The sequence below is a fragment of the Protopterus annectens genome, chromosome 13.part0, assembly GCF_019279795.1.
Source record: "Protopterus annectens isolate FY-2018-M chromosome 13.part0, PAN1.0, whole genome shotgun sequence".
Classification (NCBI taxonomy): Eukaryota; Metazoa; Chordata; order Ceratodontiformes; family Protopteridae; genus Protopterus; species Protopterus annectens.
The window spans coordinates 499,752,249-499,769,725 of NC_056747.1; the positions used below are offsets into that span (position 1 = coordinate 499,752,249).

Genomic DNA, 17,477 nt, shown 5'->3' on the forward strand with positions numbered 1-17,477 from the left:
AAAAAATATCCTTGTTTTCCCGCCTCTCCTCGACTAGTTTAGACCAGTATACAGGCTTTGCTGTATTCTGGGCTGTGGTGTAGTTCCTGTGGTGTCCATTGCCTTACTTGGATAGAAGGAAGTTTCTTTGCTCACCAGTGGGAGTGGGGAGCCTTGAGCAGCCTATCTGTCCCTGAAGGAGTGACCTCAGCACAAGAGCTTGTAGTAATTGGTTGTTTTGGACCATTTCTAGCTCTTTTGAAGTTCCCTGTTTAAAATCCGCCTCTGAGCGTTTTTACAAGGTTGTGCACATAGCGCAGCACCGGTTAAACTTTTCTGGCTCCGCCAAGTCTGCTCTTCAAATTTTCCCTTAAGAAAGCTATACTCTTATAATAATCTAGCCTAATCGCTTTACTATAAGCTTAGCACTTGTTCTCAAAATCTCTCTTCTAAGTAAGCACTCGCAAACTAAAGTAAGCACTACATCCACCTACCTTCCCGGTGAGTACCCACTTCCCTTAAAGGCACACTACCTGTGAGTACCCACTTCCCGTAAAGGCACAGCACTCCCTTAAATTTTTTTAGCATGTCGAGTGGTAGCTTGCTGGCATCCTCCCCGGTTCAGCTGGTTAATCTGGGAATCTTGAGACAATGCTTCAATTGTCTCATGTACACAGACGACCCTCTCCTCCTCCCAACAAACACAAATACATGTGAGAGATGCTACTATATAACCAAACTGGAGGCTGAACTCTCTCAACTCAGGACTGGCAAGACCAGACAGGAGGAGAAGGTAACCACACACACACCAAACCCAGTCCCACATAGACCTACCACATCTGCAAACCAAACACATAAAAACACAAAGACATACTCGGAGGCTCTAACAAAAAACTTACCAAAACAACAGAGGCTTCCAAGGCAGACACCCAAAAATCCACCACCTCAAAACATAACACATGCATCACATACTTCAACAAATCAGTGTGTCAAACAATCACAGCCCTTAAGGCCAACACCATGCCTGATACACTAGTAATAGGTGACTCTATAGTCAGACACACTGACGTTCCGCTTACCAGGCTGAACAAGGAGAGGGTAACAGTGAGCTGCTTATCGGGAGCTAGGATCTGCCACATAACACATGCACTCAGGTCACTCCAAAGCAAGTACAAATATGACTCCATCATTGTCCATGCTGGCGTGAATGACCTGAGACATACCTCCCTGGACTACATGAAAAGAGACATAGAGGAGCTCTCTGATTATGTAGCCCAGGCTGGTATGACCCTGACCCTGAGCAGCATCTTGCCCTCACCAAGAATGATGCCACAATACAAAGACAAAATGACCAGCTTTAATAACTGGCTCAAATACTGGTGTCATTCTAGGGGGATCCATTGTCTGTCTGCTTGGGATGACATGTTGGACAAGCCACGCTGCTTCGCAAGGGATGGCTTGCATCTGTCACCACTGGGCTTCCGGATATTGGTTAAGGCTCTTGCCTCCCCCATAGTGCCTTTTTTAGGCAAGGCTCAAAAGACAAAGCCACCTCCTTAGAAAACAAAAATGGAAAAAAATTAAGGGTAATGCTGCTCAACGCCAGAAGTCTAAATCTCAAGATGCAGGCTCTCGAAGCACTCCTCAGTATGGAGGACATTGATGTCTGTGCAGTAACTGAAACCTGGTTCAAGGCTCCTGAGAGCACCCCAGCACTACCAGGCTATACCTCGTATTATGCGTTTCGGCCCCAAAACTCGAGCCAAACCAAAAAGGGAGGGGGAGTGTCCATATTCATCAAGGACACCCACACCTCCAGGTTAGTGGCAACACATGAAGCATCAGAGACCATCCAGGTGCAACTAACCATAGGTAAAACTGCTATACAACTGGTAGCATGTTACAGACCACCCACCCAATCTCAGGTACCCCACTCAGCCTTCCTGAAGACATTGGAGGATATGAATGTCTCACCAAACACCATCATATTGGGAGACTTCAACTACCCTAACATAGACTGGGTGCATTATTCTAGCCCAAACACCCTAGCCCAAAGGTTCCTGGAATTCATAAATTCAAACGCAATGGAACAGCTAGTCACCTCTCCCACAAGGGGAGATAATATACTAGACCTGATCATCACAAACATGGGGACAAAGTGCTCCACACTGGAAGTATACCCTTCACTAGTGAGGTCTGACCACAAACTAATCACCCTGGATATACATATCCCACCTCCACCCCCAACACAAAAGACTACAGTGAAAAACTTCTCAAAAGCCGACTTTACAATTCTTAAAACTGAGATGGTATCCTTTAAGCCCACTTGACAGTAGAAACCACACCCCACAATGCAGAATCCTTCACAAATGCTTTCTACGGACATCTCCAAGAATGCATGGATCATGCAATCCCAAATAAAACCAAGACCCTCTCCACCAAGGGCAGGCGGACCCCAGCCATAAACAAATTGTATAACAAAAGAAGGAAGCTACTGCACGTCAGAGCAAAATCCCATAAAGAGAAGGCATCTCTGATCAACACTAGTAGAAAGCTACGTTCTCTCATAAAAACATCCAAGGCCAACTTTGAGAGAAAAATCGCTATGGACACTAAAGATAACCACAAGGCCTTCTTCAGCTATGTTAGAAACCTGGGCGGAAACCCTCAGATATGTTCAGAGTTAGTTCACAATGACAAAAAATACACAGAACCCACAGATATTGCCAACATTCTGGCAGACAGGTTCAGTGCAAATTTCTCCCTTCCCTCACCCCCAAAAGAAGAAATACTCATCCCAGCTGACTGTAACCACCCTGTCATCTCAGATGTCCAGGTGAGAACTGCCCACAGCAAAGCTAAAAACACAGCATCAATGGGACCCGACGGTATCCCGGGTTGCGTGCTACGAGAACTCCAAGAGGAGCTAAACCCGCACATAAAAATGCTATTTAACCTTAGCCTTACTACAGGATATGTACCTGAAAACTGGCGTACAGCAACAGTAGTCCCACTCCACAAAGGAGGCACCTCTACTGACCCTGGTAACTACCGCCCCATAAGCTTAACCAGCCTGGTCTGCAAAGCTATGGAAAGAATCATTATGGAACTAATAAACAGAGACATTGGGGACTTACAAACACTTGATCCCACCCAGTTCGGCTTTGTAAAAGGTAAATCCTGCCTTTTAAACTTGGTTGACTTTTTCAAAACAGTCACTAGAGCCATTGACGAGGGCAAAGCAGTCCATACAGCCTACCTGGACTTGGCTAAAGCTTTTGACACAATACCCCACTCTGGCATCATAGACAAGCTTAACAGCTTAAATGTAAATCCATATGTCACAAGATGGGTGGCAAACTGGCTAAAGGATAGAACCCATAAAGTCAAAATTGCTGGAGCCATGTCAGATTCAAAGCCAGTGACAAGTGGTGTCCCACAGGGCTCTGTCCTGGGACCCCTCTTGTTCGGCATTTATTTCTCAGATGTGAAAGCAAACATGGGTGGGTTGTGGCTGACAAAGTTCACAGATGACTGCAAACTAGGCACCATAGTCGATACACCAGCTGACACATACATCCTACAGAAAGGCCTTACTGAAACGGACAACTGGTGCCGGAGTCATGGCCTTAAACTAAATGCCAAAAAATGTATAGTCATCCCCTTTGGGAAAAACAAAGTGCCCACAAATTATCACATAGGCGGTAACCCACTGAGTACAGAAAAAGTAATCAGAGACCTCCCAAGTCAATAGTGACCTCTCATTTAACACCCACATTGCCAAAGTGGTTAAAAAGACTTTCTACCTTGCCCACCTTATCATGAAGGGATTCACATCCAGATCAAAGGAGGTCATTGTGCCCCTGCACTCCTCCCTTATCAGGCCCATGATTGAGTACAATGCCCCATTTGGTATGTACCTCACCCGGCACTTGCAACAGCTAGAGAGACCCCAAAAGTACCTCACCAAAAGGATCAACGGTCTCCAACATATGTCATATGCTGCCAGACTAAAGAAACTCCAACTCTATTCAGTAGCATACTGCCTACTCAGAGGTGATCTGTGCCTGATGTACAAGGCCATGTCCAATCAGAACCACGAGAGCTAAAGATTTGAACCTCAGCACAAATATGAATAGGACATGCTGGAGGGACAGATTCATAACTCAGAGGCTTCCCTTACTCTGGAACAGAATCCCAGTTTATGTTAGGCAGAGCCCCTCACTGACTCTCTTCAAGAGAAATCTTGACGAGTGGATGGGAGATCATAGGTTTACAGCAGGGGTCATCTCTGTGTCACTACTAGACAGAGGCACAGTAAACTAATTCTATTATGTAAGGGGGTCTTCACTGTGTCACTACTAGACAGAGGCACAGTATTCTAAATCTATTCTGTACACTTTTGTACCATTACATGGGGTGGCAAAAGCCACATTACTATGGCTAGGCTTGTAAATGCCCCAGGGCAGATAGCCTAGTACCAAACTATGAAACTATGAAACTATGACCTCCTTGTGACCACATACATTTTAACAAAGAATGTACAATAAAATGAGTATCGCTGGGTGGTGACATTTACCTTGAGGTAGTTAACTTTGTACTGTAGAGAAGGAATGAGAAAGGATGATTATAACAAGGAGAATAAAAAAGCAGTCTTTGCTCTACAACTGCAGATATGCTCCTCAGCACAGAAAGACTGAAGGAAAAATAATTATTAACAGGTAGCTTAGAAAAGTACTTTTTTGAAGACACAATGAAAACAAAGGTGTTAAATAGTTCAGATCATTCTTTTATCTATAACCACTGAACTACATTTTCATGATAATGTTAAATCAGTTTCAAGTACACAGTTTTTACTTGGTCTCTGTGCCATTCTGCTTATATGATACCTACCTGAAACATAACATAGTTGACTGTTGCAGGTTCTTTGACATTCTTTTCAGTAGGTTCTTGGAGACCAGATTGGATGAGATATGGAAACTTATAATCAGTACTACTTTCTGTTAGCTTCTCAACCTACAAGAGCAATGATAATTTTACAGTTTATTATACAGTAATCTGCATTTTGTTACAGATGCCTGAAAATGCTGTATAACTTTTTTTTTTAACTGAGCCATATGGTGGCATAAAACAAAACTACAAAATTTGTATATGCACATGTGAACACACACCACACAAACATACACGTACATATAGATAAATATACATATATGTATATGAATGTCACACATAATATGCAATCTGAATGATCTTGTATTTTATCTGTTAGACAGAAATAAGCATGAGTGGGATAAATTCCATGAAGTAGGTATTTTTTCAAGAACACCAGAAATGGAAGATGGCAGCAGATCATTTAAAATTCAAAAATAAATAAATGAATAACTACCTTAAGAGCCTCAATCACAGTGGTAACAAAATGAACTGTAATAAAAAAACACTGAAAGAAAACAAAAAAAAAAAAAAACACAGTGACAAACACACTTTTTTAATAATGATTGTGTGCTTTTTGAAGAAGACCTATTTTACAGTTGAAAGTGCTTAATCATTGTTAAAAAAGTGCGATTGTCACTGTGTGTCATTTTGTCTGTTTTCTTTCAGTGTATTTTTATTAAAATTTTAAAATGTTTTGGATTCTAGTTGCTTAGTTTCCACATAAAGAAGTTCCTGTTTTATTTATTTACTTATTTTAAGGAGAACTATTGATCCTCCGTAACAAACTATTCCTGATGTCAGCCCTATTTTAATCTGCTCTTACTAGCCCTTTCCTCTTCTTCTTCATGTCATTGGGGATGTGCAAGGAGTTTACATTTTGGGTAGGATATACCACCATATACAGCCACAGAATATAAGATATTTTCAAGATGTTTGTTTTTTCTGACCTTGATCAATGGAATACTAATTGTCCATAGGCATATAGATGATCACCTACATGCCAAGACATTCTTCACTCCACCCTTTCAGCATGATGTTGTTCATTCCCTGGACCTATACTCGAATAGTCACCCTCCACCCAGGTGTGAAGTGAAAGTAAGGAACCCTGTTTTCATATTGAAGGAGAAAATAAAAGCTTACTTAGCGATGTACTTTTCTGATAAAACACCTCTCTCGTCTCAGGCTGGCAAGATCTCCCTCTTGAATATCTACCACACTTGTGACATAATGTATGTTAATCAGTGCCTTAACTCCAAATGTCACTAAGACTAGCTTACTAGGAGTTGCTTTTATAATAACAGATAAAAAATGGATGCATAGATAAATGTATAGATAGACAGATAAGTAAACAGATAGACAGAAACACAGACACCCATTTCTGATGTACTAAGTTTGTAATGCAAAGTAAGTAAATGTAAAGGTGTTACAGCATTGTCCTTTATGGAGTCTAAAAAATATGGCACCTATACAGCCACAGAAGCACACAGCCACCAGACAATCAGAAGATGAGTGACTCTGTTTACTGTCCAGCAGAAATCACACAAGATGTAAATATAGGTATATATAATTCAAATCGTTCAGTCCAATATGCAATAAATTTATGAACACTGCAAAATACATTCTTCTAATTACAGAAAATAGAAAACAGCATATCACTTCCAATCAAATTCCATGGTGTACAGTTTAACTGGCATTCATATATAATGCATTTCATAGAGGATTATGAACACCTTGTTGATGATGACTGGCCTATTATGCATTTGAGACTTGAATGCCAAGAAATTCACCTAGAAAGTGAAGCTCACGGGGGGAATCATAGCATCCATGTTGAGAAAACATAATAAAGGGTTATGATCAAAGGCCCAATCATATTTCATTTTAGTGCATAGAGCTTTATCTGCTCTATGTACTACTAGTTACAAGAAAAAAATCTCTTCGTGGTTTGTCAGCTTTCAAAGTACTTAGTGAGTACTGTCAGAAAGACAGTGTAAGAGATTCTGTTATGTTAGACAAGGTCAGGGACACATTGCCAACACAGACATCAGGCAGACAAATCTAATATTTATTCTACCTCTATCTTTTGATGGTCAGTACTGGCAGGTTTAACTGCCTGGCACTATACCCAATCTTAACAACTAAAGCAGGGGGAGCTTAATATTTGTAAAGATCAGGTCGTGCAATACAGAAGAGCTTAATTGAGTTGTATTTTCTGGCTATTGCAGTGCAATCACTATGCTCCATGCAGTAAAAGATTATGTGCAAGACAGTGGCACTTTGCTGGCTCACATTTTTGGTTATCTAGTTCATTTCTTGGACGGGTAGCTTTTCTGCAGAATTGTATTCTTTTCTGATCATGAGGTATGGAATGCAAACTGGGCACAATCCTACAGATGTATACTTAAAATCTCAAGATAGTTTTCATTCTACCACAATCTTCAGCCCATTCCCCTGTCTGTATCTAATCTGCTGGGCACTTCAGTTCTTTCCACACCCACAGACATGCTCTGACAAATTAATGCATGGTATAAACAAGAAGTCTATGCCTCTTCTGAAATGGTACACTACATTCATGAGATATTAAATCTGTCAAATGAAAGTGAGGAATACCTGAACAAACCAAACACCTATTCCTCCTGTGTAGGAGCTCACAGTTCAGCCCTTCCTGATTACTGAAGCATGAATTGTATGCCTGGTTTTACACACAGATGAAAAAGTCTCAGTTATTAAGCTCTCAGGATAATGGTTAAAAAAAGAAAACAGGCTCACTATTTCTCTAGAAAGAAATTGTCATCGGTTGTCAGTCCTGAAGCTCATATGAATATACTTTTCACATGTTTGGTGTGGGCTGGATGCATATTATTACAAGCTAAGTAATTATTTCTCTCACTTCTTTCCTATAAATGTTTGTAAACAGTGTAATGTCATAATGCTTATAAAGAATAATATCCAAACAAATGAATTAATAAAAGCTCTGTGATATTTCAAACTTCAGATATGTACTTTTTGTTCTTTAGATAGTCTAAGAATTATTATTGTTACACATAGGAATTCCACAATAAAAGTACATCATCAGTAAAGCATACATAAAAAGTAAAAAAACAAAAACAAAGGTGACCCCAAACTGTAGCTTCTAGCCATGCAATAACATAGCAAAAGTAAATACACTATATAGACATACATATACATATGCATATAGAGATAGATAGGACTCAGCACTATATCCAGTAAAAAATATATTAGGTTTCATCATCAAATCAGATTAACTCAACCCCATCATTCTTTTAAATAACTATAGAAAGAGACACTATCTCAAGTTTTGCTTGTAAAATCTGGCCAGTTGCAGCTGCAAATCTAATTCTGTCAATGAAACATAAGAATCTTAATGCTTTATTAAATACTGAATGCTAGAGATAATGGATTTAAGAAAATGTTCCAAAACCATAGCTGCAAAAGGTTCCATTTTTTGAAATTCTTGCTACAAGAATGTCATGGAACAGATATTTTAGAATTTACTTTTACTGTAATTTCAGATAGGAAATGCCATCCAAATACTTAATGAGATAAAGTACATCAGTTCAGTAATGAGTGTCTGGTTAGATGCATACACAGCAAAATGTTAGGTGCACTGTCAATATTTATGGCAAGCATGGGTACTGCCTAGAAAGTTCTCAGAGGAAAAGAAACCTCATGTAAATTTAGAAGGGCATGATTTAAAGTGTACTTGTTCACAGTTCATGTAGTTATAATATTTTCTGACTTTTCAGTGATTTATTGTTGTTTTACTTTAATTTTGTTAGAATTTTAAAATAACTGATAACCTAATAATAGTATGCCACTGTTTTCATGAATATTTATTTCTGGCCCCGAGCCTCTGTCCTTGCCTGATCTGAGGGCTGAGATCACAAATTCTTCTCTCTAGCTCATAACCAACAAGTTAAGCATTACAGTGAGGTACCCCCAAAAAGGACAGAAACCTTAATACATCTCTGAACATAACAACAACTGTGTGTGTGTGTGTGTGTGTGTGTGTGTGTGTGTGTGTGTTAAGTATGAGCGGGTCTGGATGGTGGTGTCTAGTAGACTTCTACTATCTCATATTAGCAACGATAAAGAATTTTCATGAAACAGCCCTGACTCCCATTAACATTGCAGACATCCTAGCATACAACACGTAGAGTGCAGCTATAGTCTGACAATCGCTCCATGATCCCAGACATCCCTGTAACATTTTGGCTTGGTGTCATCCTGCCATCAGATCTTAAACTTTCACGAGCCACAGGCTTACTCTCTGGCGACCATCAGCAATGCTTTTTTGCATAGAAACTGCTACACCTTAGGTGGGAAGTTAACCATGAGCCACTTTACAAAACCTCCCCAATAGTAAACTTCTAGCATGTGGGCTACATCTTGTAGCAAGATTATTTGTAGTGCCATCATTCTCTTTGCTGAAATGGATAGCAACAGCAGCGGGAGCATGCTACTACCAACAAAGACTTTCACATCTGTGCACTCCATGCACATTGATTGCTGTTAAAAGCCAGGGCTGCACTGCATCTACTTCAAGTTCTTTTACTCTGCTCGACTCTGTTTCACTGCTTCCCTCCATGAGCAGAATGTGAACCAAATGTAAGCGTTTCCTCCACTAATGTGTTAAAAGGTTATGTCAGGAGTTAAACTGGAAATGTGGAGAAGGCTAAATAAGAAACTCTTGAGTTTGTAGTAAATGTTAGAACTAAGACAGAGAAGCTCTTTATAATTATTTAGTGAAGAAATGAGTCAAGAAGAAGGATGATGGTATCACTGGGGAAATGAGACTGATAACGTATAGCACAATACTAGGCAATTATTTTTCAGTTTATCTCATTTTGCTTGTTCAATCTTCATATATGAACATGTTGCAACTTAATCTGTCCTCTACAAATTTCCCTACAAAACAATGAATGATTCATTCATTCATTCTGTTTTCAGTGATTTATTCATTCTCTTCTGGATGATCCACATTGCATGTGCTTCTATTCTAAGGACATTACTACAAATCAGTTCCAAGTAACCTGTAACAGTGAAAGATTAAAATAAGCCACATGTTCTGCAAAAGATTCTCATCATGTAATGTTGGACCACTACAGTCTGCTCCAATGTTAAGATAAAATAAGGCTAAATGATGTAAAGACACGCCAGTCCCTTTCTAGATGCACTGGCTGACAAACATGTATAAGCATATCTGCTCACACACATGCACACAGCTGGCCAGCTCCAGTTGTGAAAAGTTTCATTAATAAGTAATAACTATATAAATGTTGCTAGAGACTTAACCCCCAGACCTGCAGTCTAGCAGGCTTTAGACCCATATAGCTCTACTAAACGTAGTAACTCCAAGACAAATGCTGATCACTGTAATCAGCCAATTATATACCAACAGTCTTTAATTATGTTTTTTTCAAGTTTTTTGGATCCCGCATCCTCCACTGCTGATATCAATCATTCCCCCTTTAACTCATCCACTTGTCTCACTGGGGCTGTCAAATCCCAGCTGTATCAGTTTCATCAATGCTATGATTTCCTAAGCAGGAAGTGTGCATACTATATCTAGCCAAGGGCGGACATCTTTAGATATGCAAGGGAATGGAATCCTTATTGAACAGAGCAACTCCAAAAGCATAAGCATCATTGAGACACCAGTCTGTTCAGAATCCCCTACTGTCAAATGATAGCCAGGCTTTGAAGCCATGAGAATTCAAGTGCTGGTCTCCATCAGAGCATGCCTGAACTATATAATGAATTTCAGACACTCCTCCTATGATAGCCAAGTTGATATTTGCCACTCAACCCCCCCACCATACTCCATCCCAGTTCCTTCAAAAGAAGAGATTCCAAAGGTTTTCTGAGTCACATTCAAGACTTAACCCAGAGACAGGGCTTATCCTTCCTTAATTTAAACATTTTTCAAACAAGAATGGGGGAGTAGTTAAAAAGGGTAACGATGGAAAAGAAGAAAAAATAAGCCCTAGTCAAACAGCACTGAAATAGACAGCTATGTTTCACAGAATAATTTGGAAACACTATAATTATAGTATATAATAATATACATAGTTTATTTATTAATAAAATAAATCATAAAATTATGCTTTTATTAAAGTTCATACTGTCTTAGTCAATATTGCACTTGTCTGATTATGCCTAAAGACAGCAAGCTAAACATTAAAAAAAAAAACATGAATAATATCTGCATTTTATTTTCTTACACAGCGCCTTTCTTGTTCCCATAATTAAATTAGATCATAGCCACCATATCCATTATAGGTGATGGCATCAAATTAATTTCCTTATATTACTCATGGTTATGGCTAATTGTGTGTGTGTGTGTGTGTGTGTGTATGTATGTGTGTGTGTGTGTGTGTGTGTGTGTGCGCGTGTGTGTGCATTATATATATATATATATATATATATATATATATATATATATATCTACACACACACACACATATATATATATATATATATATATATATATATATATATATATATTTATTTATTTATGTATTAGAACCACACCAGTAGCCGGTTTCCATTGCTTTTTAACATATTACCTTGCTGCATGTGAAATGCAACAAAGAATGTTGACTTATGTTAACTCTTCCAAGAATAAGGGCGTTAAATAATATTAGTGGCTTGTGTAGTGCAGAACAAATGGATTTGCACTCAAATAAATATACACCCTTGAGCATCTGTTTTGCCCTCCACATCATCAACATGCTTTATCTAGTTAATCAAGATATCTGCATTAGAATCTCCAACATGTTATATATTCCCATATGGAAATGATGAAGGATTGTGCAGTACCTGTACAATATGCAGACTGATTAATTTATATGGTGCTATGGCTGGCTGTTCTGCAAAGTATTTTGAAAATTTAGTATCCAACATATTTTTGTAATCACTAAGAAAATTGTACATTAATGACAGATACTTTTTTGACTAAAACTCTACTGAATGACTTTTACTTATATCAGAGAACTAAAACAAAAGGCTTTTGAAAAATCCCACAACAAATGGACAACATACACCAATAATCTTGTAGCACACTAAACTTTGAATATGAAAATAAAACAGCATTATGTAATACCCAAAAAATAAAAACTTTAATAGTAAGTGCTTTCACATTTAGTAGAATGCAAAAACTTCTTCAAACTGATTGAACATGTAACAATGTCTAACACTCATACTTATACTGTAGTAAAACATCTAATGACAAATACAAAAGCCTAATTGAAATATTTAAGAGAACATGAAACATAAGTTTGAAACAACATGTTTTCTTTCATAAGATTTGTTAACTTTGAGAAACAATAATGAGCTTAGTACAAGATTACCGTTATGGTAGGACTTTTTGTATTTTAGTATATTTGTAAGCTATTTAAAAGCATAATGAAGCACAAACTCTCAAGTCTAAGTTACATTTTCCATTTATTTTAATAGGAAGCTGTACGGTAATTCATTTAGTTAATACAGTTACTATACTAGCCAAATGATTAGTTTGCAGATGTGCTGAAAAAGAGAGAAAGTTTTTTTTCTTTATTTAAAAATGACTCTAGGAAACTCGTATTGTTAGCTAGAGTAAGGACAGCAAAAAAAAAAAAAAGTATTATTCTGAATTGTTCTCCATAAAATGGATTCAACAAGGATATATTTTTACACTCCTGTTTATAAAATATTTTAGAGAAGTAGTAGTAACTCTGTCCCAGGAAAAGAACCACTACAAAAATAAGGAAAGACTATGTATCAATAATGAGATTTTCAGATACCCCTTTAAGTTTAGTATGAAGTCTCCCATTACTACGAAAAAAAAATAAAGTTTTGCAGATGATCTGTTAACTGTAATATTAAAACTTCTATTGCTAAGAAAAAATAAAAGCTGTAAAGTCGCACACAAGCATATGATTAGAAATTAATTCTAAATATGAAACTATTGGTATTTAGCTGCAGTAAAATGAGATCTCATCTTTTGGTTTCGAAGCTTAGAAATAGAGCCAGTCCATTCATACAATTATTTTGGAGCAGTATGTACACTAGAGAAAAACAGAATAAAATGATTTGAAAATGACACTCGTATGGAAACTATCACATGAAAATGTTAATAAAAGCCATAAGGATGAAAGTAGTATAATTATGCATGTATCAAACATTTGGCTAAAATGAGGAATAATATATTATTGCACAATATTCACAAATAATCAAGATTTTCACAGTGATTATCAAAATCCTCTCCTGCAGAGTACATAAGAAAAAAACAATTAGCTATAGAAAATGCTAAACAGTTCTTTATTTCATTAGATTAGAATATAGTGATATAATTAATCATGTTATTTCAAGAAAGATACTTAGAAGGAAGAATATGGATTTACACTAAACTGTAGATGTTATACAGAAGGTAGAAAAACTGTAGTTTAGTTTATTAAAAAACAACTGAGTAAAAGTAGAGTTTAATGATGCATATTTACAAACCATAACACAAATAATAATAGCTTGGAAAATAATGCCATAAACACAACTGAAAATGGCAAGTATTCCAAACTGCATGTAGAAAAACAGGGTACACGAACAACATCTTATTTCTATCTTTTCCACATATTAAAAAAATAGTTTTAATATATATGAAATATAAGTTCAGGATGCATAGGAACAGTATAATTGGAAACATTATTTTAAATATTAAGGAAAGTTCTACATTATATCTGCAGGGGATGATATGTAGCACACTGTAGAAGCTGTGTAAAAAATGTCTACTTAAAAAAATCAGCAGTGTATAAAGAAGGTGGATATCTTATTGAAAAATGGGATGAGTACATATTAAATCACTGGGTCATTACATAACCAGTTCAATCATATAGTACTATGGTTGTTGTGTTTTCTTATTTTTGTCTCACAGTGACATTAAAAATATACAGAATATGCATATCATTTGAGGGGGTTGGAGACACGTGGTGGGTAAAAGAAAACAGAAGATGAAAGTTACAGGATTACTTCTGAATGATATTGAGACAGTTTACTGGCAAGACATTTTCTGTAAAAAGAAAGCATGAACATTAAATGTATATGACTCCTTCACAGTCAACTGAGCTGATGTCAGATGGGGGCACATAACACTGGGACAGATTATGTGTGTTTTGATCAAATTATCTTATTAGCAGCCCCTGAATGTTTTATAGTGGACTGTCCTTGGGGAGCCTACACATGACAGCTTATGCATAACTAGCACATTCAGTGTTTTAGAGGGTTTTTGTTGTCATAGTCTGGCACTATGATACCTTTCATGTTAGGGTTATTTGACCTCAGCACAAAAGGCAGCCTAAAAGTAATGTAAACAATATTTAAGAACTAAGTTTTCATTATATCAGAAGGAGAAGTCCTATATAGTTTATCCCTATACACACACACACACATATATACACACAGTTCCCAAACCATGCTCCAGCACAGTAATTCCAAAAGTGTAGCAGGAAATAAATAAATCTCGGAAGTCACAAAACACGTATTCCTCCATGTTTATTCAACTCCACAGTCCAAACCACAGACCGGTTTCGCCCCCTGGCATCATCAGTGTAATAACCCACAATGTAAACCTTCAGATAAATAGTGCTACACTTAAAGTCACAGTGCATATATATTACTTAAATATCAAGCATTAGTACTCAGCCCTATAACAGTTGGTCATTATGAATTGTTACATTACATATCAGATTTTAAAGAAACTAAAAACCAGAAATGTTCACCAATAGTCATTTAGGCCCGGTTTATGAAGGGCCCCCAAATTAATGATCCATCGACGCTCCTTACTGGTTAATATCTTATGTTTTATGTTGTCATTATTAACTGTTGAGTCAACTTTATCAATACCAAGAAACACAAAATGTGCCCCCTTATGTATAAGTTTGTGCTTAAATAATGCACTTCTAGCCCTTTGACAATTTATGTCACTTATATGCAATGCTATCCTCTGTTTCAGGGTACATGAAGTTTGTCCTACATAAAATGCACCACATTGGCACACGGCCAAATATATGACCCAAGTGCTGGTGCATGTTATCAAACTTCTAATATCATGAACTTTTGCGGTGTTAACCAAAGTGAATAACTGCGTTTTTTATATAAGCTTACAATACTTACAACATCCACAAAAAGTACTACCCCCTCTTGATTGATAAATGTGTCTTGGTATTGATTGTCCATTCTTGAAAGAATCAAAATATTGACCCAAAGATTTTCCTTTCCTATATCCAAATTGACAAACATTACCCAACAAATTGGAGAAAAAAGGATCTGTGTTCAACACATGCCAATATTTGTTAATAACAGTCCTAACCTTGTGTGTATTACTACCATAAGTGGTGATAAATCTTGGGGTATTTGAACAAGACTCTCCCTTGTCCTCAGCCTCCATTAATAAATTAGTTCTCGGTTTCTTTTTAGCTTGTTCATATGCTTGACTTATGGTTGTTCTTGCATAGCCCCTACTAATAAATCTAGATTTTAAATCTGAAGCTTGCACTTCAAAATCTCTTTCTTCAAAGCAAATTTTTTTGACTCTATGGAACTGTGCTAATGGGATGTTGTGGATGGTGTGGGGTGGGTGGCAACTCCCTGCATGTAAAATTGAGTTCTTGGAAAAAGGCTTGCTATATAAACTGCTGATTATAGTACCATCAATAGCCTTTGTGACTGTAACATCCAAAAACTCGATGGTAAAAAGCTCCAGTTTACTTAGAAACTGTAAGCCATATGCATTTTGGTTAAGATACCCCTGAAATTGCTGCCATTCTATCTTTGACCCTTCCCACACCACCCAATAATCCTCTAGATATCTATACCACATTAATAACTGGGTGTGGAACTCATGTTCACCATAAATATACTGGTTTTCTAAAAAATTCATGAAGAGATCAGCATAGATGGGGACAAAAGTTGCCCCCATTGCTGTCCCTTTCATCTGCAAATACCATTGCCCTTCATATGTGAATGCATTGGGTTCCAAATCCAACCTCAATAGTGACAACAGAAAATCCATCTCCTTGTCAGCATAGATTCCCGACTGCTGCATCCAATATTGTACCACTGTAATACCCCCCTCATGGGGTATACTAGTGTACAAGGACTGCACGTCTAATGTACCTAAATAATCTGTATTGGAAACCTGTAAATCATCCATAAGTACTAGAAACTCTTTAGTGTATTTTATCCTAGCTCTAACTAAAGACAAAAGTGGTTTTAACTTAAACTCTAAATATTCAGACAGGTGTTCAGTCAATGAACCCCTACCTGCTACTATAGGTTGTCTAGGTGGACTTATTAGAGATTTATGGATTTTCGGGACCAAGTAAAAATACTGAGAAACCAGAAATTCAAGAGTCAGATGTGACAAAAGTTGTGCTGGAATAGCATTCACCTCCTTAGCCTCCTGTAAAAAAACATCTATCTTATGTTTAAAACCCCTTATTGGGTCTAAGGGAAGGGCACATTACGAAATGGGATCTGTCAATTGTCACAATGCTTCATATCTATACTGATTTCTGTCCCATATAACTATTGCCCCTCCTTTATCAGCTCCTACTATAACAACCTGATCATTGAAAACCAATGAACTGAGGGCCTTCCGTTCATCAACCCCAAGATTATCACCTGAAGGACAAAAAATGGAAGCCTGATTCAAATACAAATCATGCATAACAAGTTGTTCAAATTTTCTGACTGTACTATGGTACGGAGGTTGAAAAGTGGACGGTGCAAAATGAAAAGATTGATTTGCATTATAAACTGAATCACTATGTTGATGCATAAAATGACACTTCAAATTAAGCAGTCTACTAAGCCACTTGACATCAATTATAACATCATATTGAGAAACATAAAATGATGGTACATATCCAAGACCTTTATTAAGCAAACTTAATTCACTTGGCGAAAAATTATTCTCAGTTAGATTTATAACCAACTGATTTAATTCGCTAGAGTCCAATGATGTTAAGCTCCCTTCTGTTGTTCTTGTAATTGGGACTGAAAGGCCTGCTTCAATTCCATTAGCAATGGATTTTCGATGCTTGCAACCACCCCTTCTAAAGGGCTTTTGTACTCTTGGAAGCTGGTGACACACTACCCCCCTTGCTTCAACCATCCGATTCAGTATCTGTACTGGATACGCTAGATGAACCTTCAGACATACTGGACATGTTGTTCCTCAAGATAGACCTAACCTTCTTCCTTTTAGGTCTATTTGAACCAGTTGAATCACTGAAGCATACCCACCATTTAGGCTCCTTCTTAACATAAACGGTCTCGTTCTTAAAATTATTTAAGTATCTGGTGTATTTTTTCATTTTTCACCCCTGTAGCTTCTTTTCAAATTTGTCCATGTCAGCAAAAAAATCTGCATATATGTCTTCATACTTTTGAGTCCTTTCAAAAATTCGAATACATTCCTGGCTAGCTTTTAGTTTGACCATGTCCTCAGGTAACTGCTTATCATAATGTTCAATCAACAGATTAATAAACATTTTCGATGCAGTTAATTGAAC

General features: G+C 37.4%; 1 protein-coding gene across 1 annotated transcript in view; it reads right to left on the bottom strand.

Moving 5' to 3' along the window:
• The window catches only part of LOC122787923 (dynein beta chain, flagellar outer arm-like), a 5,188,001-nt gene that overhangs the window by 684,797 nt on the left and 4,485,727 nt on the right, over positions 1–17,477 (bottom strand). The window contains exon 93 of the mRNA XM_044054850.1: positions 4,873–4,995. Within this exon, the coding sequence (XP_043910785.1) occupies positions 4,873–4,995 (123 nt within the window). The remainder of the gene's footprint in view (positions 1–4,872; positions 4,996–17,477) is intronic.